Source organism: Leptonychotes weddellii, chromosome 10 (assembly GCF_054177405.1).
Source record: "Leptonychotes weddellii isolate Sample4059 chromosome 10, ASM5417740v2, whole genome shotgun sequence".
Lineage (NCBI taxonomy): Eukaryota > Metazoa > Chordata > Mammalia > Carnivora > Phocidae > Leptonychotes > Leptonychotes weddellii.
In genome coordinates this window covers 55,894,839-55,921,579 of record NC_138378.1, presented here as the reverse complement: position 1 = coordinate 55,921,579, position 26,741 = coordinate 55,894,839, and the positions used below count along the sequence as shown (strand labels likewise).

General features: G+C 36.8%; 1 protein-coding gene across 3 annotated transcripts in view; it reads left to right on the top strand.

Annotated features, from left to right (window-relative positions):
- Window positions 1-26,741, top strand: part of SRBD1 (S1 RNA binding domain 1) — a 197,884-nt gene that overhangs the window by 148,435 nt on the left and 22,708 nt on the right. For 2 of the 3 annotated variants that reach the window (XM_081833501.1, XM_081833503.1), the window contains exons 17-19: window positions 18,778-18,884; window positions 20,083-20,259; window positions 23,775-23,957. In XM_081833501.1, coding sequence (XP_081689627.1) covers window positions 18,778-18,884; window positions 20,083-20,259; window positions 23,775-23,957 — 467 coding nt within the window. The remainder of the gene's footprint in view (window positions 1-18,777; window positions 18,885-20,082; window positions 20,260-23,774; window positions 23,958-26,741) is intronic. The other variant, XM_081833502.1, reaches the window with a different exon arrangement.

Here is a 26,741-nt window from a genome sequence, read left to right as displayed (position 1 = left end):
TAATATAACAATAACAACAACCACAGCATTGTGAAGATGAATTAAGTTAGCATTATAAAATTCCAGACACTTATTAGCACGAAATACATATGTTTTCTGGTGTTATTATTGTAAAATGGATTTTCTTGTACAGGGATCTTGAAGAACTTTGACAGCTTAGTATAGCTTCTCCATAACCCTTTGTATTTTGCCCCTTCATGGTAATAACAACTGCACCAAATTATGAATTGTCATTTGAAAAGTTAACTCTATCATGGACATTTACTTATGGAGTATCTATCATTAAATATTAAGCATCTCATCCAGTGAAAATTACTGGATGTTCATAAAAAGGATTCTGGAGGCAACACTCAGTATAAGCCAGGTAGTAGTAGTTATCACCTTCTCCCATTTTTTAGGTGAATTTCAGAATTATTTGCAAATAGCAACTGCAAAAGAATTACATTGAGTTTTTGATTTATGTGGCTGCTTCCAATATGCACATTTCCACTTCCATCCCTTGATGCTACTGGATCCTCTCCCTACACTCTGCCTCCTGCCCCAGGTTTTAGAAGTTCATTATGTTCATACCTAGAATGCTTCCCAATACATCTCTTTCCTGAGCTCCAGACTCCATATATCCATCTGCCAACCTGATCTTTCAATTTGGAAGTCTAATAGATTTGTCTAGAAAAGAACTCTGACCTCTGTCTCCTAACTCTCCCTGTCTCCCCCAAATTTAAAATGAAAACCATTACATGATTTTCTGCCATCCTTCCCTATTTCGATTAATGGCATCACCATCCACCCAATTAGTAGAGTCACAAACTTATCCTCATTAAAAACTTACTTTTTTTTTTTTTTTAAGAATTTATTTATTTGACAGAGACACAGCGAGAGAGGGAACACAAGCAGGGGGAGGGGGAGAGGGAGAAGCAGGCTTCCCACCAAGCAGGGAGCCCGATGCAGGGCTCGATCCCAGCACCCTGGGATCATAACCTGAGCCGAAGGCAGACGCTTAACCACTGAGCCACCCAGGCACCTCCAAAAACTTACTTTTATTAAAATCCTTGATCCTTCCTTTTACTTCATCATCTCCCAAAATTGACTGTGTCTCCTTTTTTCCCTACCCCAACCACCTGACTTTAGACAACTGTCATATCTGTCAGGGTATATCAGGGTACTGCAAAGTCTCTTAGCAGGACTCCCCGTTTCTACTTTTGTCTGTTTTCAGTCCATTTTCTACAGCATGCTTTTATAAAAATGTGTGTTAGGTCCTGTCTCTATCCCCATTGGGGTAAGAATAAAATTCAGACTCTGCCATAGGACCTGTCAGATCCTTGTCTGCCTTATCTCTGATCGCTTTTCCTTTTCCCCATTACGTCCCGGCCACACTTGCCTCCTTTCACTTCTGTGAACATAGTAGCACGTTCCTCTCTTAGGGCTTTTGCATTTGTTTTTTTGGCCTAGAGATGTTCTTTCTCTGGCTTTCTGCATGGCTGGTTCCTTCTCATTCTTAAAGTGTCAGTTTTAATGTATTTCTTCAAAGAATCAATTACCAATCATTCAAGTAGCTTACCTCTATTGCTTGTGACTATCATGTTACTCTAGTTCTTTTATAGCGTTTATCACATTATAATTTGTATTTGTTTAATTGTACATCCTGTCTGTTTGCTGCTATAATCCCATTAATCAGAACAAGGCCAGGTACAAAGCAGATACTCAGTATATATTTATAAAATTCATTGAATGAATAAATGAATAAGTTTTTATAAGCATTAGAAAGTTTATTTTTTAATTTCTTGCTTTGACTCGATTCAAGGCACTTCCAAGCTTCATTTTTAAGCTCATTCAGTTTGTTGGCAGAATTTATTTCCTGGCTGGATGACTGAGGGCTCCAGTTTTTTGCTGACTACTGTCTGGAGACCACTTTCAGGTTTTAGAGGCCACCCACAGTTCCTTGCCAAACGGGCTTCTTCAGTATGACTGCTTACTTCATCAAGATACTGGGAGAATCACCTTTCCCCTGTTATCTAACCTGATCACGAGAGTGACATCCTGTCATCTCTGTCATATTCCACTACTTGGAAGCAAGTCACGGGCCTTGCTCACACTCAAGGGAAGGGGATTATATAAGGACTGAACACCAGGAGGTGAATCTCACTGGGGGTCTCCTAAGAGTCTGTCTGCCACAGTAATTAATGATAAAGTGTCAGTTTCCCTAAGTGTGACCTGGATCAATGTGACTTTTAAAAGAGTGGAGCTTACCACTTCTCTGCATTGGAATGAGGGACTGTGGTCGCCTCTTGATTTTCCATTCAAAATAGTATGTGTTAATTATAAACCATCTCTTATGAACCAAGAGACACTTCTGCCTCAAAAACAAAGAAAGAAGTTTTGTTAGAATATTATGAAAGGGGAGGGGACATAAAGAGGGCAAAAAAACCTTTCATATAAAATGGAAGTAAAGGACACCTGGATGGCTCAGTTGGTCAAGCATCTGTCTTCAGCTCAGGTAATGATCCCGAGTTCCTGGGATTGAGCCCCACATCCGGCTCCTTGCTCAGTGGGGAGCCTGCTTCTCTCTCTCCCTCCACCCCTCCCCTGGCTTGTGCTCTCTTGCTCTTTCTCTCAAATAAATAAAACCTTTAAAATAAAATAAAATTAAAGGGAAGTAAGTTGCTAATTCACTTTAAAACTCAAATTTATTTAAATAAACTGTCAGTTCTAAACTGAGATATACTCCACCTGAGTAATCCCATTAGTGGTTTGAGAAATGAATACTATGAATTGTGCTCTGGTCCTGTTTGCATAACTGATCCTATAAGGACCAGTGTTTAGTTCTTATGTCCTAGTATTCTTTCCTTGGTAACATCTGGATCCCCCTTCTAAATTCTGGAGTTCTCCAATTTGTATTTTCTTTAATTCTGTGACCTAACCCTTGTCTGTGGCCCACTTATTCTTGGGTCAAATGGGTTTGATTTTGCCCAATTCTGCCATGACCCACAGAGATATTTCAGGGAAATGAGTCATTATACTGCACTGAGCCTTAAGGAAAAGATGTTGTGTAAATATAACAAATTTGCATATCAAAAGTATTTCTTCCCCCATACCCATTAGTTGTATCAAGGTATGTATGTACCTATATGGAGGTATGCTCTTTGACCTTTCTGGTAGAGGTGCCTAAACAACTCTCAGTCATGCTGGTTATGAGATTGACCATTGTAAATGGAGTCCTGTGACTGAGTCTCACAAATCTTGATCTGGAAGCTGGCAACTTAGGACTTTCTAAGGGTTTCTTTGCTTTCTGGATCAAATCTCTCAGCTTCTTTGGTCTCCTTTTATTGTGTGACAGGATGCTGTACTTTAGCTTATGTTCAAAATGACAGAAGCTTAAGTTTAATTCAATTCCCAAGAGAAGAAAGACTTAATTAAGCTTTTCTAATTAATAGCCTTAGGGATTAGTCTATGACCAGGGTCTGAGTTAACAAGAACTCTTTTTGACCTAGAAACCTACCAGAAACTGTTCACCGGAGGATTTGGTGGCTTGGAGTAAGGGACCTTGTGGCCCTGGTCAGTCTTAACATGTCATGGTAGGGCATCTCAGATTTCATTTTCAGATTTCACCTTCTGAGTGTGCTATTGATTAGTACCTGCTAGAACAGTTTCCCCATAATACGAATTTGGGTTGTACTGCTGTAATGCCCTCAAGCAATCCCTTGTCACTGGTATCTCCTTTTATTTTAAGGCGACTCTTCTTCTTAAACCAAATTCCCAGCTTCAGCAAGAAGAATCCAAAAGCAAAACTGCCAGAAATTGGCTCTTGGTTGTTCCTTTATGCAATTAAGTTGTAATTAATTGAGTTCCCACCATGTGCTGAAGAGCATAGTGTTAGGAAATGGGAATACAGAGAAAAGTCTAACTGGTTAGCAAACACACAAAGAGATCGTCCACCAAACCAGTACTCAAGGAAATGCAAACTAAAACAGTAGTAGGATTGAACACCTACTGTGGACCAGGATACAGCAATGAATGAAATACATATATATTTTATATGTATAGTGTACACATACACACAACAAACCTGTGTGCAGTAGATGATAAAAAGTACTCTAGATAAAAATAAAATAGGAAATGGGGATAAAAGTGGTGTGGAGGATGGAGTTTGGGAGCCCTATCTTTACTCCCACTGCAGAAGGCTGGGTGTGGAATGATTGTTTCAGATCCTTTGGAACTCCTAGGCTCCTTAACCATAATCATGCAGAGACAGGGGACATGCAAACAAAAGGGAATCTTGCCTTACCATATTAATGCTTCATCCCTGTGGAAATACATGAATGTGGATCCTGGTGCTGGTGGTGTTAGCCTCAGGTCTAATTGGGAAAATTTTACTGTCCATAGTATTAATGGACTGGAAGCCAATTCATATATGGCTGCATATGTGGCTGCATATGAGTCTATGTATGTGAATTTCGGGAGACAAAATGTATGATTAGTGCTTATTACTGGAAATATTGACAAGGAACCTAGTTTCTACAATTTGGGGATGAAAAAAACTTTTTTATTACTTTGCATTATACCCTCCTTTTATCCCTAACTCCTGTCCCCCCTAACAGTTTAAACAGTAGGCGGTCAAAATTTCTGTGCACAAGGATCTTTCTTTTTCTCTAATACACACACACACACACACACACACACACACAAGTTTCAGATCAGATTTTCTACATACTGTTTTACTTTTAATTTATTAGAAGGGAAATTTCTCTCTTGTGGCTAAATCTTTGTACCCTAAATTTTTCTAAAGCCTGCTTTTATGACTAAGCTATAAATCTTTAAAAATAGAGATTTACAGTGGAAATGCCGACTTCTTTGTATTATATCAGGTCAAAATGTCTAGCTAATTGGTATGCATTTGTTCGTGCATATGTCATAAATCAGGATTATGTTTTAGCCCAGGCCTTCCTTATATGTGACCACACATGGGGCAGATAGGTGTGGTCCAGTTCAGATGTGTTAATGTTTTTCTTTTTTTATGGTAAATTGGGTAGTATGAGGCATTGGTTTGGAAAAGCATGTGGGCAAGGCAGGCATTTAGGATTTATGGACCTTTACTTAGCCAGTATTGCCCTTATCTTTCCTCTACCATATCGACCTGTATCCACTAGGGGACATAAGAGCACCTACTAGAAGACAAAATGAAAGCCAGACCAGATTAACATTTTAACACTGGACTAGTATAGCAGAGACTCATTTTTTAGCTTCATAATTCATAAAGACGTTATACATTCTGTTTAAATTTTAATCATCATGGGAAACTTTTTAAGGCAGAATCAGTATTTTATGTTAGTAATTATGGAATGAGAACTAGCACACAGCTAACTAGCAAGTTGTGCCATCTAACAGCATGCATTTGTCATTAAGTTCCTATGTGGTCTACTGAAGCTATGTTGACAATGATTCCGAATTTGCAAATTACTTTATACAAAAAAGAATTCTCTTTTAGGTTCAGGAGGTGAGACATCTGGGGAGAACATCTACCATCAAATTCCAAGAAACAAAAATCAGGAGTAGTCTATATTTTATATTCCAGCCACCTGCTCCAGAGCTGTGAATCCTGAGACAGATCTGTAGTTAAGGGCATTACTGTTCCCAGCTTAATGATTCAGAAACTTAGGTTGGATTTTTATTTATTTACAGTTTTCTTTTCTTTTCTGATATAATCTACATACAGAAAAGGGCAAAGTGATATAGTGCAATAAGTTTTGACAAATGTACACCCCACATATATCAAGAAGTAAAACATTTCTTTCATCCCAGAAAATTTATTCCTGTCCTTCCCACATACCCAGATGTTTTCACCACACATTACTTTTGTCTGTTCTAGAATTTAACATAAATGGAATCAGTGTGTAGTCCATTGAACCCAGTTCTTCCAATCAGCCTAATGTGTGTGAGATTCATCCATGTTTTTGCATGTATCAGTAGTTTGTTCTTTTTGTTGCAGAATAGTATTCCATAATGTGAACATACCACATTTTTAATACATTCTCTTGTTAATGGACACCTGAGCTATTCCTAGGTTGTTTTGTTTTGTTTTGGTTTACTATTAATGAATAAAATTGCCATGAACATCTTGTACAAGGTTTGGAAGAACATATTTAAAATTTTCCCTTAGGTAAACACTTAGCAGTTGAATTGCTGCAAGTATTTTGAAGCTCTGTGATTATGTAATAAGCATTTTGTGTTGAACTCTTTCTTGTCTAATATTAATATAGCCACTTTAATCTTTGTAGTCCTAATATTTGCATGGTATTTCTTTTCTATCCTTTTACTTCCAACCTTTTCGTTTCTTTATATTTACTGTGTGTCTCTTGCGGACAACATAAGTCATATCTTGATTGACAATCTTTGCCTTTTAATAGAAGCATTTACTTCATTAACATTTAGTGTACTAATATGGTTGAATTAAAGTTTACAATTTTGCTATTTGTTTTCTATATGTCTCATCTGTTTCCTAGCCTCTCTTCTTCCTTTTCTGCCTTATTTTAAAAGAAAATCAAATAATTTCTAGTTTACTATTTTAATTCTTTTACTGACTTTTCACCTGTACTTCTTGGCTGTTTTTTTTTTTTTAGTGGTTACTCCAGCCATTATTATTTATATTCTTTTCACAGTCTACTTAGAGTTAATATACTATCTCACCACCCTTCATTCTTTGTGTGATTGTTTTCATATATAGACATCCCAAAGTATGCTATAATTTTTCCTTTAAATGCTCATGTCTTTAAGTTAAATTAGAACATACTGAATTATATATTTATATTTACCATCTGTTATCAATTTTCCTTAGCCTAAAAAATTCCCTTTAATGTTTTTTGTAATGCTGGTCTGCTGGCAGTGAGTTCTCATTTACCTCAAAATGCCTTTAATTTTTCCTTCTTCTTTGGAAAACAGAATTTGGTGTTTTTAATTTTGAGTCTTGTTCTTTAAGATTTATTTATTAGAGAGAGAGAGAGAGAGAGCCAGCACGAGCCAGGACGGGGTGGGGGGGAGCAGAGGGAGAGGGAGATGGACAACCAGACTCCCTGCTGAGCATGGAGCCCAATGTGGGGCTGGATCTCAGGATCCTGAGATCATGAACTGAGCCACGTAGGCACCCCTGAGTTTTGTTTTTTAATGCAGCACCCTAAAGATGTCATTTCTATGTCTCCTGACCTCTGTTGTTTCTGATAAGAAGTTAGCCATTTCTCCTATTGTTGTTCCTCCCTCTGCAGTGTGGCCTTTCTCTCTTCCTGCTTTTACAATTTTCTTTTTATCTTTGTTTTCCAGCGGTTTGACTATAATATCCATAGATGTGGTTTTCTTCATATTTATCCTTCTTGAGATTCTTCACTGAGCTTCTTGGATCTATATATTATGTTTTACAAAATATTTGGGGAATTTTGATCATGACTTCTTCAAATGTTTGCATAACCTATTCTCTCTTCTTCTTTAATTACACATATTTAGATGTTTTGGTATTGTCACATAGGTCATGAAGGCTTTGCTTCCCCCTGCCTCTATTTTATCTCTCTTGTTCAGATAGGATGATTTCTGTTGATCTCTCTTGTGTTCACTGACCCTTTTTTCTGCTCGTCTCCAGTCTGCTAGTAAACCTATTGAGTAAATTTTTCATTTCAGATACTATATTCTCAGGTCTGTAATTTCCCTTTGGTTATTTATTATAGTTTCCATTTATCTTATTCTATTTCCCATCTGTTCATTTATGACCATATTTCCTTTACATCTTGGAGCTGCATGAAAGTTCTTGTCTGCTGTTTTCAACATCTGGGTTTATCCTAGGTTGGTTTCTATTTATTGATGATTCTCCACCCCCATTCTGTTATGGGACATATTTGCCTGCTTCTTTGTATGTCTAGTTATTTTTTAATGTATAATGGACATTGTGATGTTGTTGAGATTGCAAATTTTGTTGTCTTCTTTTAAATAGTGTTGAATTTTATTCCAGCAATCAGTTAATTTTCTGTCAGATCAGATTGAATCTTGTAAGGAGTGGTTTTTTTTTTTAATAAACTTTAAACTTTTCAAAAACTGTATTTCTAGAAGAGTTTTTAGGTTCATACCAAAATTGAATGGAAAGACAGAGTTTTCATAATGCAGAGTCATCCTCACTATCAACTTTCTGCACCAAAGTGATACATTTGTTACAGTTGACACACAATATCACCCGCAGTCCATAGTTTATATGAAGCTTCTTTCTTGGTATTATACATTCTGTGGGTCTTGACAACTATATAATGACATGTATCCACCACTATAGTATACAAAACAATTTTACTCTTCTAAAAATCCTCTCTGCTATGCTGATTCCTTCCTCCTTCCTTGGCAATCACTGATCTTTATAATATCTCCATAGTTTTGCCTTTTCCATAGTTTAGTAGAGTTGAAAGCATACAATGTGTAGCCTTTTTAGATTGGCTTCTTTCACAGAGTAATATGCATTTAAGGTTCCTCCATATCTGTTCATGGTTTGATGGTGCATTTCTCTTTAGCACTGAATAATATTCCATTGTCTGGATGTACCACAGTTTATTTATCCATTCACCTCCTGAAGAGTATCTTGGTTGCTTTCAAGTTTTGACAGATGGTCCTCTACTTAAAAATGGCTTGACTTTCAATTTTTCAACTTTAAGGTAGGGATGTGAAATATATGTCTAGTAGAAACCATACTTCGAATTTGAGTTTTCTTCTTTTCCTGGGCTAGTAAAATGTGGTATGATGCTCTGATGCCCTCTCAGGATGCTGCAGCAAGCCATAGCTCCCAGTTAGCCATATGAGCATGAGGGTATACAGTTGAGGCTTACAACCATTCTGTACCCATACAACCATTCAGTTTTTTGCTTTCAGAACAGTATTCAGTGAATAATAGGAGATATTTAGTACTTTATTATAAAATAGTCTTTGTGTTAGATGATTTTGCCCAGCTGTAGGCTAATGTAAGTGTTCTGAGCATCTTTAAGGTAGGCTAGGTGAAGCTATCATGTTTAATGGGTTAGTTGTATTAAATGCACTTTGACCCAATGATATTTTTTTTTTTAAGATTTTATTTATTTATTTGAGAGAGAGAGCATGAGAGGGGGGAGGGTCAGAGGGAGAAGGAGACTCCCTGCCGAGCAGGGAGCCCGATGCGGGACTCGATTCTGGGACTCCAGGATCATGACCTGAACCGAAGGCAGTCGCTTAACCAACTGAGCCACCCAGGCGCCCGACCCAATGATATTTTCAACTTCTGGTGGACTTACCGGGATGTAACCCCTTCATAAGTCAAGGAAGATCTGTATGAATAAAGCTACTTCTGTCTTCTAGTAGAGATTGTAAAGAATTGGTATCATTTTTTCCTCAAATGTTTGGTAGACTACACCAGTGAACGCATCTGGAAAAGGATTATTTAATAAACTTGGTTAGAATGGGTGTAGAGTTGCCCCTACTCTAAGACTAAAATAGCCCCACTTCTAAGGCCTGTCCTTTCTGAGGTATCAGTGGAGTATCTGGGTATTCAGTGAGGTCTCCCCACTGAGGCTAGGAGGGACATTCTATGTCTCCCAGCTCTACACATTTTCAGGAATCTCTGTATAGCCCCCAAACTCCCAGGCAGCTCTTTTCTGCCGGGTCTTGTAGAGTCTTGTCCTGGTGCCCTGGGTATATGCAGCTTAGTCTTTAGATAAATACTTTCAGAGTTTCATATAAATTTCTGTAGTTCTGTTCTTCGAAGCTCCATTCTCTCTGGTATCCCACTCTTAAAATTCCAGTTACTTCAGCTGTTCCAAACTCTGATCTTTGCTTTCCCAGCTCAGTGAGATGGATGTGCTCTGCTGGCCACCTCCCTATGCCACAGTCTACAGAGTGTCTTCAGACAGACTGTAGGTAATTGTGGGACTCATCTCACTTAATTCCCCTCTCTCTAGAATCATAATCCTGCCCTGCCTATTGTCTACCATCTAAAATTAGTTGCCAAATATATTATGCCCAGCTTTAGAGATGTTTATGGTGGGGAAAATATTCTGGTACCAGTTACTCAATTACAGCTAAAAGGAGAAGTCTTGTTTGTTTGTTTGTTTTTCAAAATGTCTTTGACCAGATATTAAGGTGCATATATAAGCAAAGACTCCATAAGGCCAGAAAAGCTGCTGGAGCTTTGTGAGCTGAATGGAGATTCCAGAGATTATACAGTGCCCTGGAAACAGGAGTTCTGGCCATCCAGAGTGGGAAGACCCCATTGAATAACTGCAGGTACTCTTTTGAGATCCCCAGAAGATCCATGCCTTAAGAATGGGGGCTACTCTAGCTCCAGAGTCAGGGTAGAAGGTTGGGTTTTATTTTTATTTATTTATTTTTTTTAATTTTTTTTTAAAGATTTCATTTATTCATTTGAGAGAGAGAGACTGAGAGAGAGAGAGCATGAGAGGGGATGGTCAGGAGGGTCAGAGGGAGAAGCAGACTCCCCGCCGAGCAGGGAGCCCGATGCGGGACTCGATCCAGGGACTCCAGGATCACGACCTGAGCCGAAGGCAGTCGCTCAACCAACTGAGCCACCCAGGCGCCCTAGAAGGTTGGGTTTTAAAAACTAGTTTCCATTTGTTTTGTGCAGAACAAAGAAGACAGGCGTTGTTCCAGGGATCTTTCCATTAGGTTGGCTTGAATAAATTGGTTTACATTAAATAGTGTAAGTTAATGCCAACTGGGTGCCTAAATACGGAGTTAGCACTAAAGGAGTCTTCAGCATACCTTCCATGTGATTTATTAAAGGAGGAGAATTTACAAGGAGAATCTCTTCCTGTGTTGTTTTTCCCCCTCTTATGACCACTGGCCATACTTTATGTTTCCAGATCTGGAAAAATCCCTCCAGTGCTGAAAGACTAATGCCTTTTGCCATCTTAATTCCCAGAGCCCCATAAGCACAATGAAAGTTCACTGTATAATTTATTCATTTAAAAAAATAAAAATGTTCTGCTAGTGTTAAAAATATTTGTTTTTAAAAGAATGTGTTTATGAAGAAATATTTTAAAGCCTTTTATCAAGAGTATTTGTCTCATTACATATCAATATTTGTGATCTAGTAGAGCTAGAACACATAGGTTTTTAGAAGATTGAATACAGTATTTCTATGGTGCTAAACACTGTCTTAGTCTTTAAAGGGAGTATATTGCATACTGGATTTGAAGAAGTAGAGGAGGAGCTACTCTTAAGCACATACTCTGTTTTCTGAAATGTTTCCATTCTTCTATCTGTTCTGTCTTTCATAGGTCATCTAACACACACTCCCTTAGATGACAAACTGTCACATGTCAAAGAAAAGTAGATGCAAGATAAGGAAATCAACTTGCATTATTTGAAGTTGGCTAGATTTTCTCTATAAAGCTTTTTTGCATTTTTAATTTCTAACTGCATTTTGTATTTTCACAATAGTAAAGGATAGGAAGAGCCATGAGTGAATAATAATTTCTAAAGAAAATACTCAAGAATACTTCATGGAGAAACCACTCGGGAATAAATTTAAAGTTTAGTATGGAATGTGCAATGTGCAGTTTCATTGCTGTAGAAGCTTTAGTCCACAGACAAGGTTTCATCTGGAAGGACTTTTTAAAAATAGTTGAGATAATTTTAGTGCTTTGGGACAAAAAAAAAGAAAGGAGAGCAGTTTGAATCAGCAATTCTTCAGAAGTTTGTGGTAGAGTAATAATAAAAATGTGGATTCTGACCTCAAAAAAGCTGACTAGCATGAATGAGTGCTTATATTCCTTTTTAAAAATCTCATAAATTTTAGGTAAGAATGTAATGGCCCAAACAATATTTCTTTGAATTTGAAAAAGACTGTTTATATAATTCAAATAACTTGTCCAAAAATTCAGACTTAGATAACTTTTTAAAAAATGGAGCAATCCATTTTTCTGGCATCAAGTCCTTGACAATTAGCACAGTCAGTCCTGGGGTCCTCTTGCCTCTTCTACTCAAGACTGCCAGGAAGGTGGTGCATGTTATCTCAGCTTTCAGCAGATGAAACTGGGCTTCTTAAAGACATGGACTTCGTATGCTTTTTCCCGTTCTCTCAACACCCAACCCAGCTAGCCTAGTGCCTGGTACATGATAGTTGCTTAGAAAATGTTTTCAAAATGACAAAAATCAATGAGTCTTCTTTAATGCCAAAGACATTATAATGGAGACAATATGGAGATTTGTTCATTATTTCCTCCCCTAAACATAGGTGATTTGTACTTTTAGAAAATGGTGTTAACCCTTTAGTACTTTCCTAAGCAAAAAGTTGGGGAAGAATGTAGTTAAAATTCAGAATTATAGATCATAGCAGTTCTTGCAGAAATTTTTCTTACAGGGAAGCCTGAGTGGCTCAGTCGGTTAAGCGTCTGCCTTCGGCTCAGGTCATGATTACAGGGTCCAGAGATAAGCCTGGTGCAGGGAGCCCGCTTCTCCCTCTCCCTCTGCCTGCCGCTCTGCCTACTTATGCTCTCTCTCTCAAATAAATAAATTCTTAAAAAAAAAAGAATTTGGGGCACCTGGGTAGCTCAGTCGGTTAGGTGTCTGCCTTCGGCTCAGGTCACGATCCCAGGGTCCTGGGATTGAGTCCCGTGTCAGGCTCCCTGCTCAGCGGGGAGCCTGCTGCTCTGCCTACTTGTGCTCGCTCTCTATCTCTTTGTCAAATAAATAAATAAAATCTTTTAAAAAAACTTAAAAAATTAAAAAAAAAAGAATTTTTTCTTACATAAGTCTACCTGCTAGAAGAATTAAAAAATATTTGAACTCTATAGGTTATCTGGGACCTTTTATCTTGCAGGGCATTTTGGTAAAATAGCTGTTCTAACTTATACATATACGTTTTAATGACTTCATAATAATAGTTCACATTGGTGACAGTTTCATATTTATTTGTATCAGTCCCCTCAGGGTATATTTTTAGATTGCGCACAGGCACACACACATGTCATACCTTTGCACATATCTTTCTATTCCATTAGAATAAATTCTTACATGTGAAGACGCTACATTGTATTATATATACATCTTGTACAATTGTTGTAAGGATTAAATTAGATAATATTATAAAGCCTTATAACAAAGCCTGACAGTACAATCTCAAGGGTTTTTGGTAGTAAGGCTATTGTTGGTTGTTTTTATTATCTCAGTCTTCCCACTAGACCTTGAGTCCCTTGATAAAATAACTGCTGCAGTTAGAAAAACATCAGAGATCCCAACTCCAAGTGGCTTGAACAATAAGTAAATGTATGATTCTTTATTGAAAAATAAGGACATTTCATGACAGGAAGGTCAGAGGAGGGGTGAGTTCAGCACTGGCTAATAGAAAATCTCAAGAGTATCATGAAGAACTAAACTGTGGCCTTATGTGCCACCTGCCATCCTCAGTGAGTCAGCTTTATCCTCAAGCCAGGCCTAGTCACTGATACAGTGCTTACCCTGGCTCCAGCAGTCATATTTGAATGAAAACAAGAAAAGATCCAGCCCTTCATAAGGGTCTATATTTAAGTTACTCTTTTAACCTCTCAGTAAGGAAGGCTTTTTCAAAAGCCCCTAGCGGGTTTATCCTCATATTTCATTTGCCATCATTGAATAAATGGAATGGGACCACCATGATTGGCTTAGACCATTATTTTTCATACTTTTTGATCATGATACACGGTAGGAAATACACTTTATACCATGACTAAGATACCCATCACCCATATATTTGTGTATATGTATATGTCTTTCATAATTAAACATAATTCAAAATAAAAGCTTCTCAAAATAATACCCATATACATGATAAAGTTAAATATGATTTTATTTATAATTAAATGTTTTTTAACCCTCAAATACAAAAAAAAAAATTAGATTTAATTCAATGTATAGTTACAAGGTTCATGAATTTGTTCCAGTCTAGAATACATGAAGACTATGAACATATATGATACACTATTGAGCCTATTCTTTTAAATTCTGATTGAGTCAAAATTGAAAATACTTTTTTACATTAATAGGTCACTGTGAGTGGTAAAATAATCTTAGTAATAATTCATACAGACAAGACTCCTGAGTAAATTTTATACTCAAGGAGATGGGATATACAGTGCCGGCATACCAGGGGTTGGGATCATTGGGAACCATCCTGGAAGCTGGCCAGCACAGAATATAGAAAGATAAGACAACTAAAATGTAGTGTGTGATCCTGGGTTGAATTTTCGATGGGGAGGAAAAATGCTGTAAAGTAGAATTGGGACAATTGATGAAATTTGAGTATGGGCTCCACATTAGATAATATTACATTGATAACTTTTCTACAAAAGTTTTGATTATTCTACAGTGGTATGTAAGACAATGTCTTTGTTATTTGGAAATATACACTGAAGTATTTATTTGAAGGAAAGCTAAGAAAATTCCTTGCAAGCTTTTTTCTGAATTTGAGATTACTTCAAAATTTTAAGTTTAAAAATTCCAAAAGAAGGTGTTTTTTACCTGAAAAAAAAAATACGTATGCGGTTCTTGAGTTCACATGTACTGAATGCATCATATTCTTCTAATATACTGTTGGATTTTTGTTTGCTAGTATTTTGTTGAGGATATTTGTACCTATCTTCACAAGGAGTATTTGTCTATAATTTTCTTTCCTGATGTTATCTTTGTTTGGCTTTTACTTCAGGGTAATGTTGGCCTCAAAGAACTAGGTCGGAAGGGTTCCCTTCTCTTCTATTTTCTGAAAGAGTTTGAGAAGGATTAGTGTTAATTCTTTTTAAATGCTTGGTAGAATTCATCAAGCTCTCTGGTCCTAGACTCTTTGTTGGGAGATTTTTGGTTACTGATTGAATCTCTTGTTGTAAGTCTGTTCAGATTTTATTTCTTCTTGAGCCCAGTTTTGGCAATTACTCTGTTTCTAGGAATTTGTCCATTTTTTACTCCTTTGCAGTTTATATTGAACAAGAATGCATTTTTACATTGTATAAATACATATGATGAGTTTTATGTGATGTTACATTTAAACTACACAAAATAAATATGTCCTAAAACTGCCTTCCCTTTCCTTGCATATCTGACCTAAAATACATTTATCATGCTGATATTTTGAGCATTCCAGTTGCTGCACATCCTTACCAATACTTGGTATTTTCCATCTTTTGCATTTTAGCCATTTTGGGAGGATGTTCCAAGTGTTTTTGTTTGGTTTTTAATTTTGCAGGTTTTATACTGTCATTTACAAGAACATTACTATCAGTGGTATATCTGAGGTCATATATTTTTATTGTATTGTGTATTTGTAAATCGTTTTTAAATTAAGTTTATTTTAAAGTCTCACAGTTATTTTTTTCTATTTAAAATGTGCCTCAAGTCAGATTGAATAGAGTTAGTACTTTCTGTCCTTTTTGTCACTGTTAACACTTCCAAATCTGGTAATGAGCTTGCTTCATTATTCTTTCTTTTGCTTCAAAGTTTACAATGATTCTTTTTTTTAAAAGATTTATTTATTTATTTATTTGAGAGAGAGAGAGTGCAGGGTGGAAGGGACAAAGGGAGAGAGAGAATCTAAAGCAGACTCCTCGCTAAGCACGGAGCCTCATGTGGGGCTTGATCTCTTGATCCTGAGGTCATGACCTGAGTCAAAATCAAGAGTCAGACACTCAACCGACTGAGCCACCCAGGCGCCCTGAAGTTTATAATGATTCTTAAGGTCAACTTGTGCTAACTCAGTTAAAATATTACAACTGCTTATAATTTGAAAAGTGTTATAATCAGTAACATCCTTTCTGAAAAAGACACTGAAAGTTTGTAACTAAACTTGGTTGTAAGAATCAGAGCTTTGCCATCAATGATAAACTTCTCATGCTTTTTTTTGATACTTTGCTTCATAAATCTGTAGAGTTACTCTTTAACCTCTCCATCAATCATGACCATCATTTATCAGAAGATCCAATGAGATTTCCATGAACAAAACACATGTTCCTGGCCAATTTATATATTCCTCTCACATGATATTCTCAATTGGCTGCATTATTTATTGCACTGTTCATTCCATGTTGAGAAAATGTGCAACACACTTGATATGGTCTTTTTCTTTCTTGACTTTTTTATGCTGGTGGCAAGCCACCAAATTAACTTTATGACCCTCTAATTGGTCAGAACCCTCAGTTTGAAAACCACTGATTTTACTGTTATCATCTGCTGGAGTGGGGGCCAGCCTCTCCAAATCATATGGCCTTCTAGAGGTAGAGTAGATGCATGCAACACAGCCGGGCTTCTGTTTGGAAGGAGGAAAAGAGGGTTGGAGGTTAGAGGTAGGATAGGCAACCAAGACTGTCCAGCTGCAGGGACTGCTTACTACTTACTTAGCTATCCCAAGCGTCTGGTGTGATTTGACATATGTGGAGTTGTTTGCCTTTATTCTAATGGCTCCCAACTATTACTTTTAGTTTTTCCTATTTGTTCATAGTTTTGTCTCTTTCTCAGATATTTTTCTTGTTGATATCATTGTGCTTGCCACTATGTTGTCCATCATCTCCTACCCTCTCATTTTTAAAAGCCCCCTTTCATTTTGCTGCTTCTCATCTACTTAGACCAAGAAAAGACTATCCAGCTTCTTAAATGTTGTGGCTCAAAAGAAATCAGGCTCTCGGGGCACCTGGGTGGCACAGTTGGTTGAGCGACTGACTCTTGGTTTTGGATCAGGTCTCATCTCAGGGTTGTGAGATCAGACCCCATGTCAGGCTCCATGCTCAGTGTGGAGTCTGCTTGGGTTTCTCTCCCCTCCCCGCAATAATAAAATCTTTTTAAGAAAAAGTAATCAGGTTCTCAGCAAGGTTTTAGGTTTTTCTTTATGATCCTTTTCATGATTATGTTTGCTTATTAGGATTTTTAAAATTATGTCTGTGGTTTTTAGCTGTGGCCTAGATAACCAACGAGGTTATCTCTGAAATACAAAAGTACTCCTGCACCCTTCAGTCTTTCAGAACAAAACTTCTACTCTTATTAAAAGATAATAACATAGTCACATTACCTAGGGACTCTATTAACTGTATGGTCTTCCTGGGAGTTTAAGGTTATCAAAATTAACCTTGTTTTCTTGAAACACATGGAGAAGGATGCTGACCCACAGTTTCACATGTGGGAACAACTAGAGGATCTTTAATTTTAGAATTAAGAATAACATCAAGTATATTATGAGGTACTCATCAGTTAGCCAACAAATATTTACTTTCAAATACTGTCTTTTATAAATTCTAAGCTGCACATTTTCTTACATTTTCACATTTCTGAAATCAGGATGCTTCTGAACAATTAATCGTGTCTTACAGTTGCTGTTGGCCTCATGGCAAATCATGGTGTAGTTTCTGTGTGTCCTCGATTGTTAATCTTGGAGTTATGACTGAACAGCAAACCCTTCACTATTTCAGTCAGCAAACTGTTGAACAGTAAAACATGTAAGGACCTTTAAGGAAAGAATAGTTTTGTTGTTGTCCAGAGTCTCTTCTGTTGATACTTTCCATTAAGATTAAGATAGAACCACTATCAAAGCTTACAGAATGAGCATCGGAAGCTTTAAAGAAAATCTCAGAGACTAGAGAATATTACTCTTTCAGGAAATGCTACATTACCTAGGATCTTAAGAGAGTAAAAGACAATACTAAATGGAAAAACTTGGACATCTAAGACTCTGAGTAAAAAACTTAGACCAGAAGATTTGAATGCTGAATGTGAAGAAATTTTAGGAATACCTTAACCAGTTTAGATTGCTTATATTTTCCTTTTTATCTATGCATGATAGACGATTTAAGAACTTTCTAAATAAGTCTAAAAGAATTCTTTCAATTCAAAAAATAAAACTTTCAAGTCATAAAGCATTGTGTCATGATTTAATAGGCAGTGTATTTTCTTTCTTAGTGGTAAATAAAATAACAGTGCATCTTATAAGCAATAGTATCTTTTTTTTTTTTTTAAGATTTTTATTTATTTATTTGAGAGACAATGGGAGACAGAGAGCACGAGAGGGAAGAGGGTCAGAGGGAGAAGCAGACTCCCTGCCGAGCAGGGAGCCCGATGCGGGACTCGATCCCGGGACTCCAGGATCATGACCTGAGCCGAAGGCAGTCGCTTAACCAACTGAGCCACCCAGGCGCCCAGCAATAGTATCTTTAATGTGATGAAACATGAGACTTTGATTTGCTGTCAGACTTATTGTATATTAGTGTATACACTATCCTACTATAATTTACTCTCTCTTCTCTTAAGAAGAACTAAGGGATAATATACACATGTAAGTGAAGATAACACTGCCAGGTACTGTGTGAATGATGGAGACTAGTATGTCTCAAAGTGTGCTCCTGGGACCAGCAGCAACAGCATCACCCGAGAGCTTCTTAGAATGCAAATTCTCAGGCCCCCCACCTAAACCTACTGAGTCAGAAACTCTGGATAGGGGGCCTGGCAGCCTGTGTTTTAACAAGCTGTTCAGGTGATTTTGAGGGCAAACTAAGGTTGAGAACCACTGCTCTGGTAGAATTCTGGGAAAGCAAAAATTACCGGTGCTGTTATATTGAAGTTAGGTGTATGAGTGATTTAGAGAGTAAGAAAACAGATTCCTTAAGTTCAGCTCAATTACATACTAACCATATGTTTCAGAAAAATGAAAAAATTTACTATGCTGTGTCTCAGCCAGCTACCAGTAATATAGGTATGTAATGAAATAGTCCAAAAACTGCATGTCCTTCACTTTGGGTTGACATTTGATCTTTGTCTTTTTAGCACGATGTATCTCAGACTTTACTCAAGGCAACACTGGACAGTGTTGTAGAAGAATGTGTCAGCTTTGTGGGAGTGGATATTAACATCTGTTCAGAAGTTTTGTTAAGGTGAGACAAGAGGTCTGTGGCTGAAGATCACAGAATCTTAAGTTTAACTGACTATTCAGTTCAAATTTAGCTAAAATAAGGAGACATGTGTAAAGTTGTCAAGTATAGAAAATCTATGAGTTCATACATTGCTTGAGCTAATCAGTTTGAGGGGAAGACATCATTTAAGAAAAGAATTGTAACAATTCACATTATCATTTTTAATACTGCAAATCTAAAGTGAAGAACATATGGTAACCATTGAGTGCATTAGTGTTGCTAATAGAATTTAAATAAGGTTAATGTGGAAAAGAGCTGTTTCCCACCACATGAGAGTAGGTATTTTTCACCAGTTCAGTCTTGTGCATACATCTGTCAAAGGTGGCAGTAACCGAAAGATAAATTCTGAGGGTTCAAGGTATGGTTACCATATTTTTACCTTGATTCTGCAAGTCACATATCAAAATCCTTATCATACTATAATCACATCTTATATACTCTGTCCTGTTTTACTGTGGTTATAGAAGAGCTGCTTTTTTCGTTCACAGTTTTGCACTGATTACACAAATCTGCTGATGCAGCATGAAATTCTGGACCTCTGTAAAAGATCTGGACTCTTTTGCTTTGAGACTAGTATAGCAGAAAATATCCCTTACGTGCTAAGGTGTTGCTTTTCTACCACAGCTACAAACATTCCATAATTTCATGTATGGAATTCAATAATAGAATTAAAAATCTCTTAAATTGTAATTTTTTAATTAACACCAAGCAAACTACCTAGTATTACAGTTTTTATATTTTTATACTAATCATGACATTCATGGATAAGTACATTCTGTAGTTCAAGTCTTTACATTAATGAGAACAGGCTGATTAAAAAAAATAGGTTAGTACAATGCAACTGTAGCTATTGTAACTTTTGCTGCTAACTCACTTTGTAAACTAAACAGGAATAGGCAGAATTATTACTTGCTTCATAAATACAAGGAATGTGAATAGTATAGAACTGTGGGAAGCAGCTCTTTTTCTTGTACCAGTGTGAACCAGTTTACCAGCATCTTTATGACAGCTACTGGTTTTATCATTATTCTGCATTCTCTTGTCCTTGTCTCCTCTTGGACAACTCCGTCCCCCTTTGTCTCTTTTATTTAGCTCCCTTTTGGAATACTATTAGAACTCTTGTGTCTGCCACATTACTTGTTTTGTTTATTTTTTCTAGGCATATTGCAGGACTCAATGCCAACCGAGCCAAAAGTATTATTGAGTGGCGAGAGAAAAATGGGCCCTTCGTCAATCGAGAGCAGCTAAAGAAAGTGAAAGGTCTGGGTCCAAAATCTTTCCAACAGTGTGCTGGCTTCATCAGAATCAACCAGGATTATATCCGAACATTTTGCAGGTGATTAGTAAAGTATCTGCTCAGGGTTCTGTTACCACTCTCCTCTTTTACTATTGCCCCTCCTGCTCACTGGCCCCAATCCTAGGTGTCCATATATTCATTCCTTCCTTCAACATGTGTTGATTCCCTAATCTTTGCTAGGCACTGGGAATCCAGCAGTGAACAAATCAACAAATTCCCTGCTCTCATGAAGTTAAATTTTAACTAGTAAAATAAATAGTTTCAGATGTGTAAATTACACAAATTAAAACAGAGATGTGACACTTGTCTTGGGGAACAGTATGAGTTTATTACGCTTTATATGAGTTATTCACTGAAAAGTTATTTGAGCCTAATTTTGAATGAAATGAAGGAGCTAGGCACACAGGGATTGGAAGGAAAGCATTCTAGGCAGAGCATATAGTACATGTGCGGGGTCCCAAGCATGACCAAATGCGGTGTATTCAGGAAATGAAACTAAGGCCAGTGTGATTGTAGCATCCCAAGTGGGAAGGATTTGTACAAGATAAGGTGACACAGAGGACTTTACAATGGCCACTTTATATTAACAGCTGTTTCCCTAAGTGTAGTTGGGCCTCCCCATTCCCTCCTCCCTGAAAACTGACCAAAGAATAATTATCAGTTGTGTAGATTAAGAACTAAATTCTTGCCCTTAATTGCTAATCCTGGTAGCACAAAAGCAAAGAAATTGGGTAAACTTCCTAGCATTTATAGCATTTAACATCATGAAAGAATAGTGGTTTTTTTTTTTTTTTTTTAAAGATTTTATTTATTTATTTGAGAGAGAGAGAATGAGAGAGAGCGAGCACATGAGAGGGGGGAGGGTCAGAGGGAGAAGCAGACTCCCCGCCGAGCAGGGAGCCCGATGCGGGACTCGATCCCGGAACTCTAGGATCATGACCTGAGCCAAAGACAGTCGCTTAACCAACTGAGCCACCCAGGCGCCCCTAGTGGTTTTTTTTCTTAAGATTTATTTACTTATTTTAGAGAGAGTGTGAGTGGGGGGAAGGGCAGAGGGAGAGGGGGAGAGAGAGAATCTCAAGCATACACCCCACTGAGTGCAGAGCCTGATGCGGAGCTCAATCCCAGGACCCCACGATCATGACCTGAGCCAAATTCAAGAGTTGGCTGCTTAACCTGAGCCACCCAGGCATCCCGAAAGAATAGTTTTTATGTATTTGCTACTTTGGGACTACCTGTTTCATTCATATTATTTTTTTCTTTTGACAAAATTATAATAGAGGTAATATGGAAAAATAATCTTTATTCTGTAAAAGACTAATAAGGGAAAACCAGCCCTGCTGGATAATAATAATAATAATATAAAATTATAGTTACATAACCATTTAGTTTTAATGTAGAAATGGAAGAGAATAGAGTCTGAAATTCACCAAAACATAGGCAGAATTTAGTTTATGATAAAGGAGAAGTTTCAAACAGTGGGGAAAATTGATTAACTGTCCAAGAAGCAGTCTTGCGACAACTGGCAGGAATTTGATATGCATAGGGGAAGCTCTAGGTCCACCTTATATCTTATACCCAAATACGACCCAGATGGATCATAGACTTAAATAGAAGTGAAACTGTAAAAGTACCAGAAGAAAACATGGGTAGGTTTTGCAGAACATCGGAGCGGTAGAAGGCCTTTTGTAAGTAGACAACAAAACCTAGAAGCTGGAAATAAAGAACAATTGAGGATAAAATAATCCCATGTTTCTTAGTTTATATGTTTTTGGAACACTTGGTTAGAAAATTCACACAGTATAAAAAAGAATACAATGAAAAATAAAGGGCACCTCAACCTCTCACTTCAAAATAGTTTCTTACATATTGCTTTCTGAAAGTAAATTTATACTTAGATCAACTTGTATATTTATTATTTAAAAATGCAGATAGAAGGGATTGTGCTGTCCAACTATTTGAAACTTGCTTTATTTGTTTCAGTAATATATCTTGGACTTCTTTCCACATATTACATATAGATGTATGTCATTATATATAATGTCTGCATAATATTTAATTTATGGGTGGACCATAACCTAATGTAATCAGTGCTGTATTGATGAACATTTGGGTTGTTTTTAAAGCTGTATGCTTTTTCAGCTGATAATGAAGTGCTTGAAAATTCATGACTGTTACATCTTGATAGATCATACCTTTATTCAGAATGGACTACTGCTATCTCATTGAGTGTTTTTTGCTTTGAAATCTATTTTATTTGTTAGCAGTGTTGCTACATTTGCCTTTTCAGTATGCTTGGTATTTTTTTATTTTCAAACTTTCTATGACATTTAGTTTTTGATACGACTCTTAGAGACCAGTAGATTTCATGGTTTTGTTCAATTTTATATTCATACCTTCACATTTACTAGATGTATTGATATGTTTGGACTTAATCTTATATCTATTACATATTTTCTCATCATCATGCTTTCTGATTTCCTTTCATGCTGTTCGTTACATTTCTCAGCTAACAAGTTTTCCCACCTCATTTTTATCTCCCCTTAGTGATTTCAACTTGTATGTCTTTTTTTCTGGTGATTATCCTTAAGTGTCATTTGGACTGGCTTCTGCAGTTAATAGGTGTCTCTGTCCTCCTCCTGGAGAAGACTAGCACCTTAGGACTTTACCCAGCCTTCTTCTCTTCAACTGTACGTCCCATGAGGAGATGACCTGGGATTTTAATTTTAGTTTCAGACTTCCCTTTATATATATTCCCATAATTCATGAGCAGTTAATAAGTTTTTATAGTCTCTGTGCTCATCACTGTTTCTTGTAGCCTCCATTACCACTTTTCTTGAACTTGTTGTTTTTGTCAGGAGTATATCCTTAAGAAATTCTTTTCATAGAGGGTATATTATATGGGTTATACTTTAGTCCTGACATGTCTGAAAATGATTTTAATTTGCCCTCCTATTTGAATGCTAGTTTGGTGAGATATATGATTCTAGATTCAAAATCATTTTCTCTCAGAACTTTTAAGATAATGGTTCACTGTGTTCTGGCATCTGATGTTTATCAATGAGAAATCTGATGCCAGTCTGATTCTAGTTCCTTCTGAGGTAATCTGTTTTATATTTCTCTCTTGATTCTTAAATCATATTCTAAAGTTGCCCTATAATATGTCAAACCTGAGTCTTTTTCCATTCATCCTATTTTGTACTCAGTAGGTTCTTTTAATTTAAGAACTTGTAATTCTCTTCAGTTCTGGGAATTCGTCTTCTCTTTCTCCTTCTCCTTTTTATTTAATTTACTTACCCTCGTTTTTCTGTCTTCTCTTGTAAAATGCCAATTATACAGGCTGAATCAGTTAAGATTGTTTTTGGCTTTAAGTAACAGGAAACTCTATTAATAGTGTTTAAATAAATACGTGATAATTTCTATGAGGCGAATGGTCAGAATGTGGGTGCTGTTTGTGTGTATTTGCATGGCAGAGAAATAAACACATTTTAAAGACTTCTTTTCTTCCCAACCTTCCCTCCCCTCCCACTCCTTGCCTTTTTAAATGGTTACAGTAGTCAGCAAACTGAATCTGCCGGTCAAGTTCAGGGAGTTGCTGTGACATCTTCAGCAGGTGTTGAGGTCACAAATGAGAAGCAGGGCAAGAAGAAGAGCAAAACTGCAGTGAATGTTGTGCTGAAGCCAAATCCTTTGGACCAAACTTGTATTCACCCGGAATCGTATGACATAGCAATGAGGTAAGTCTGAGGCCCACGTGAGAATGCTCCGTGGCCAGAGTGAGTTCCCTACAGCAAATGGCCTTTGTTTTGGCACAATGGAGACTTAAAAAATATGACCATGTTTAACATGACAACATTTTTCAGAAGTTCCGCATTGCTGAGTTATGTGGCACATCATTTTATTTCAATGAGGAATGAAACCATTATTCCTGGAGCAGTGTCAAGCTCATAAACCCTGGTACTAATGGTGAAGTGTGTGTAATGGAAATTGCATGGCACTCTCCTCTGTTTGCTTTGGAAATTAACGAGACACAAATGACTAGCACCTGGCCTAAAGCTTGTGCTTATCTAAAGATAAAGCCCTTTTGAAAGTAAACAGCCAACTCTCAGATTTCTTAAGAAATATTACCCTGCTAAGTTATTAGAGTCTAAGAAATGATGTACTTTTAATGAGCATACATTACACAGAATGATATGGGGGAGGTTTTTTGAGTACAAGGAAAAGTTTAATGTAAGGCATTAAAAGAAAAATAATTTTAATACCACATTTAATTAGTTAAAAATTTTTAATTAGTTAAAAAACAGTGTCTTGCTACATCACTAAATATTTTAAGACTTTTAGTGAGTTAAATGACAGTGGGTTTAAAAATAGTGAATATTTTAACTTTCACTGAATCTAGAGATTTTTAGCTTGTTTTGAAAAAGTTTCTATTTGATTATTTTAATAAATGTAATTTGTTTCCTTTCATTTATTTATTTGAGAGAGAGTACGGGAGATGGGGGGGTGGTAGGGGCAGGGGGAAAGGGAGAGAGAGAATCTTAAGCAGGTTCCACACCCGGTGCGGAGCCCGACGTGGGGCTCGATTTCACGACCCTGAGATCTTGACCTGAGCCAAAACCAAGAGTCAGAAGCTTAACTGACTGAGCCACCCAGGCATGCCTTGTTTCCTTTCCTTTCTTTTAGTTTTATTTATTTATTTATTTATTTTTAAAAGATTTTATTTATTTGACAGAGAGAAACACAGAGAGAGAAGGAACACAAGCAGGGGGAGTGGGAGAGGGAGAAGCAGGCTTCCCGCGGAGCAGGGAGCCCGATGCGGGGCTCCGTCCCAGGACCGTGGGAACAAGACCTGGGCCGAAGGCAGACGCTTAACGACTGAGCCACCCAAGCACCCCTCCTTTCTTTTAAAAGTGTTTAAAATTATAGACTATAGCACATCATAGAGAACTTGGGAAATAGAAAAAAAAGAAGTAAAAAATAATACTCTGTCAACATCAAAACAGTGGTACCTGTTTTTCCCCTAGAATTTTGTCATAGAAAAATTTAAACATATAGAAAAATAGAAGAAAAAAGTTTACAATGAATTCCTATGTACCCACACCTAGATTTTAATATTAACATTTTACTATGCTTGTTTTCTACTTATCTATCCATCTGTTTGTTCATCAGTCCATCTTATTTTATGCATTTCAAAGAAAATTGCAGACATCAGTATACTTTCAGCCAGTACTTCAGTATACATGTCATTAACTGGAATTCTATAATTCTTAACAGTATTTTTTCTTCTGAGGTAAAATTCACATACAATTAAATTTTAAGTGTATATTAGCTGAGTTTTGGCAAATAAATACCTATATCAGTCTAACCCAAACCCCTCTCAAGATTAAAAATAACAAAACAAAATGAAAAAAACCCTTACCATCATCCTAAAACCTTCTCTTATGCCCCATTTTAGACAATCCCTGCCCCAGCCTCCTGGAGCTAACTGCATGTTTTAATTTGTTCTGCCAAAGAATAGTTTGCCTCTTCTAGCACTTCCTATGATACATACAGTTGTACTCTTGTGTAAGACTTCTTTCAGCATAAAGTTTAGAGATTTTTATCCATGTTGTAACAAGTATAAATAGCTTGTTTTTTTTTTTATTGGCTAATATTTCATTTTGTGAATATACCACAATTTATTCTCCTTATTGAAGTACCTTTATACATTTCCAATTTTTGCCTTTTATGAGTAAAGCTGCTATGAACATTCTTGTACAGTTTTTGCTGTTGTTGACATTTGCTTTCATTTTTCTTGGAAAAATACTTAGGAGAGGATTTGCTGGGTCATAAGGTAGGTGAATATTTTAGTTTTCTTAGAAACTTCTAGACTTTATTCCAATATGGTTGTACCATTTTACACTTTCACCAACAATATATGAGTTCTGGTTACTTCACATCTTCACCATTATTTGATGTTAGTCTTTTTAATTTTAGCCAGTGTCGTGTGTGTGTGGTAGTATCTCTTTGTGGCTTTAATTTGCATTTCTCTGGTGACACTGAGCACTTTCTCATGGCTTATTGGCCATTAGCATACCTTCTTTTGTGAACTCTGTTCATATCACTTAGCCATTTTCTGATTGAGTTGTGTACATTTTTATTAATTAAGGATGTGGGCATTTTTTTTTTAATGTATTCTGGGTACTAGTTTTTTGTCAGTATATGTTTCACAAATAATTTGTCCCAGGTTGTTGTTTACTTCTTTATTTTCTTATTGGTGTCTTTTGATGAGCAGAGGTTTTGAATTTTGACAGTGTCTACTTTATCAATATTTCTCTTTTATAGTTATTGCTTTCCCTGTCCTGTCTAAGAAACTTTTGCCTACCTCAAATCATAAATATATTTTTCAGTGTTTTCTTCCAAAAGCTTGATGGTATCAGCTTTTTTTTTTTTTTTAAAGATTTTATTTATTTATTTGACAGAGAGAGACAGCGAGAGAGGGAACACAAGCAGGGGGAGTGGGAGAGGGAGAAGCAGGCTCC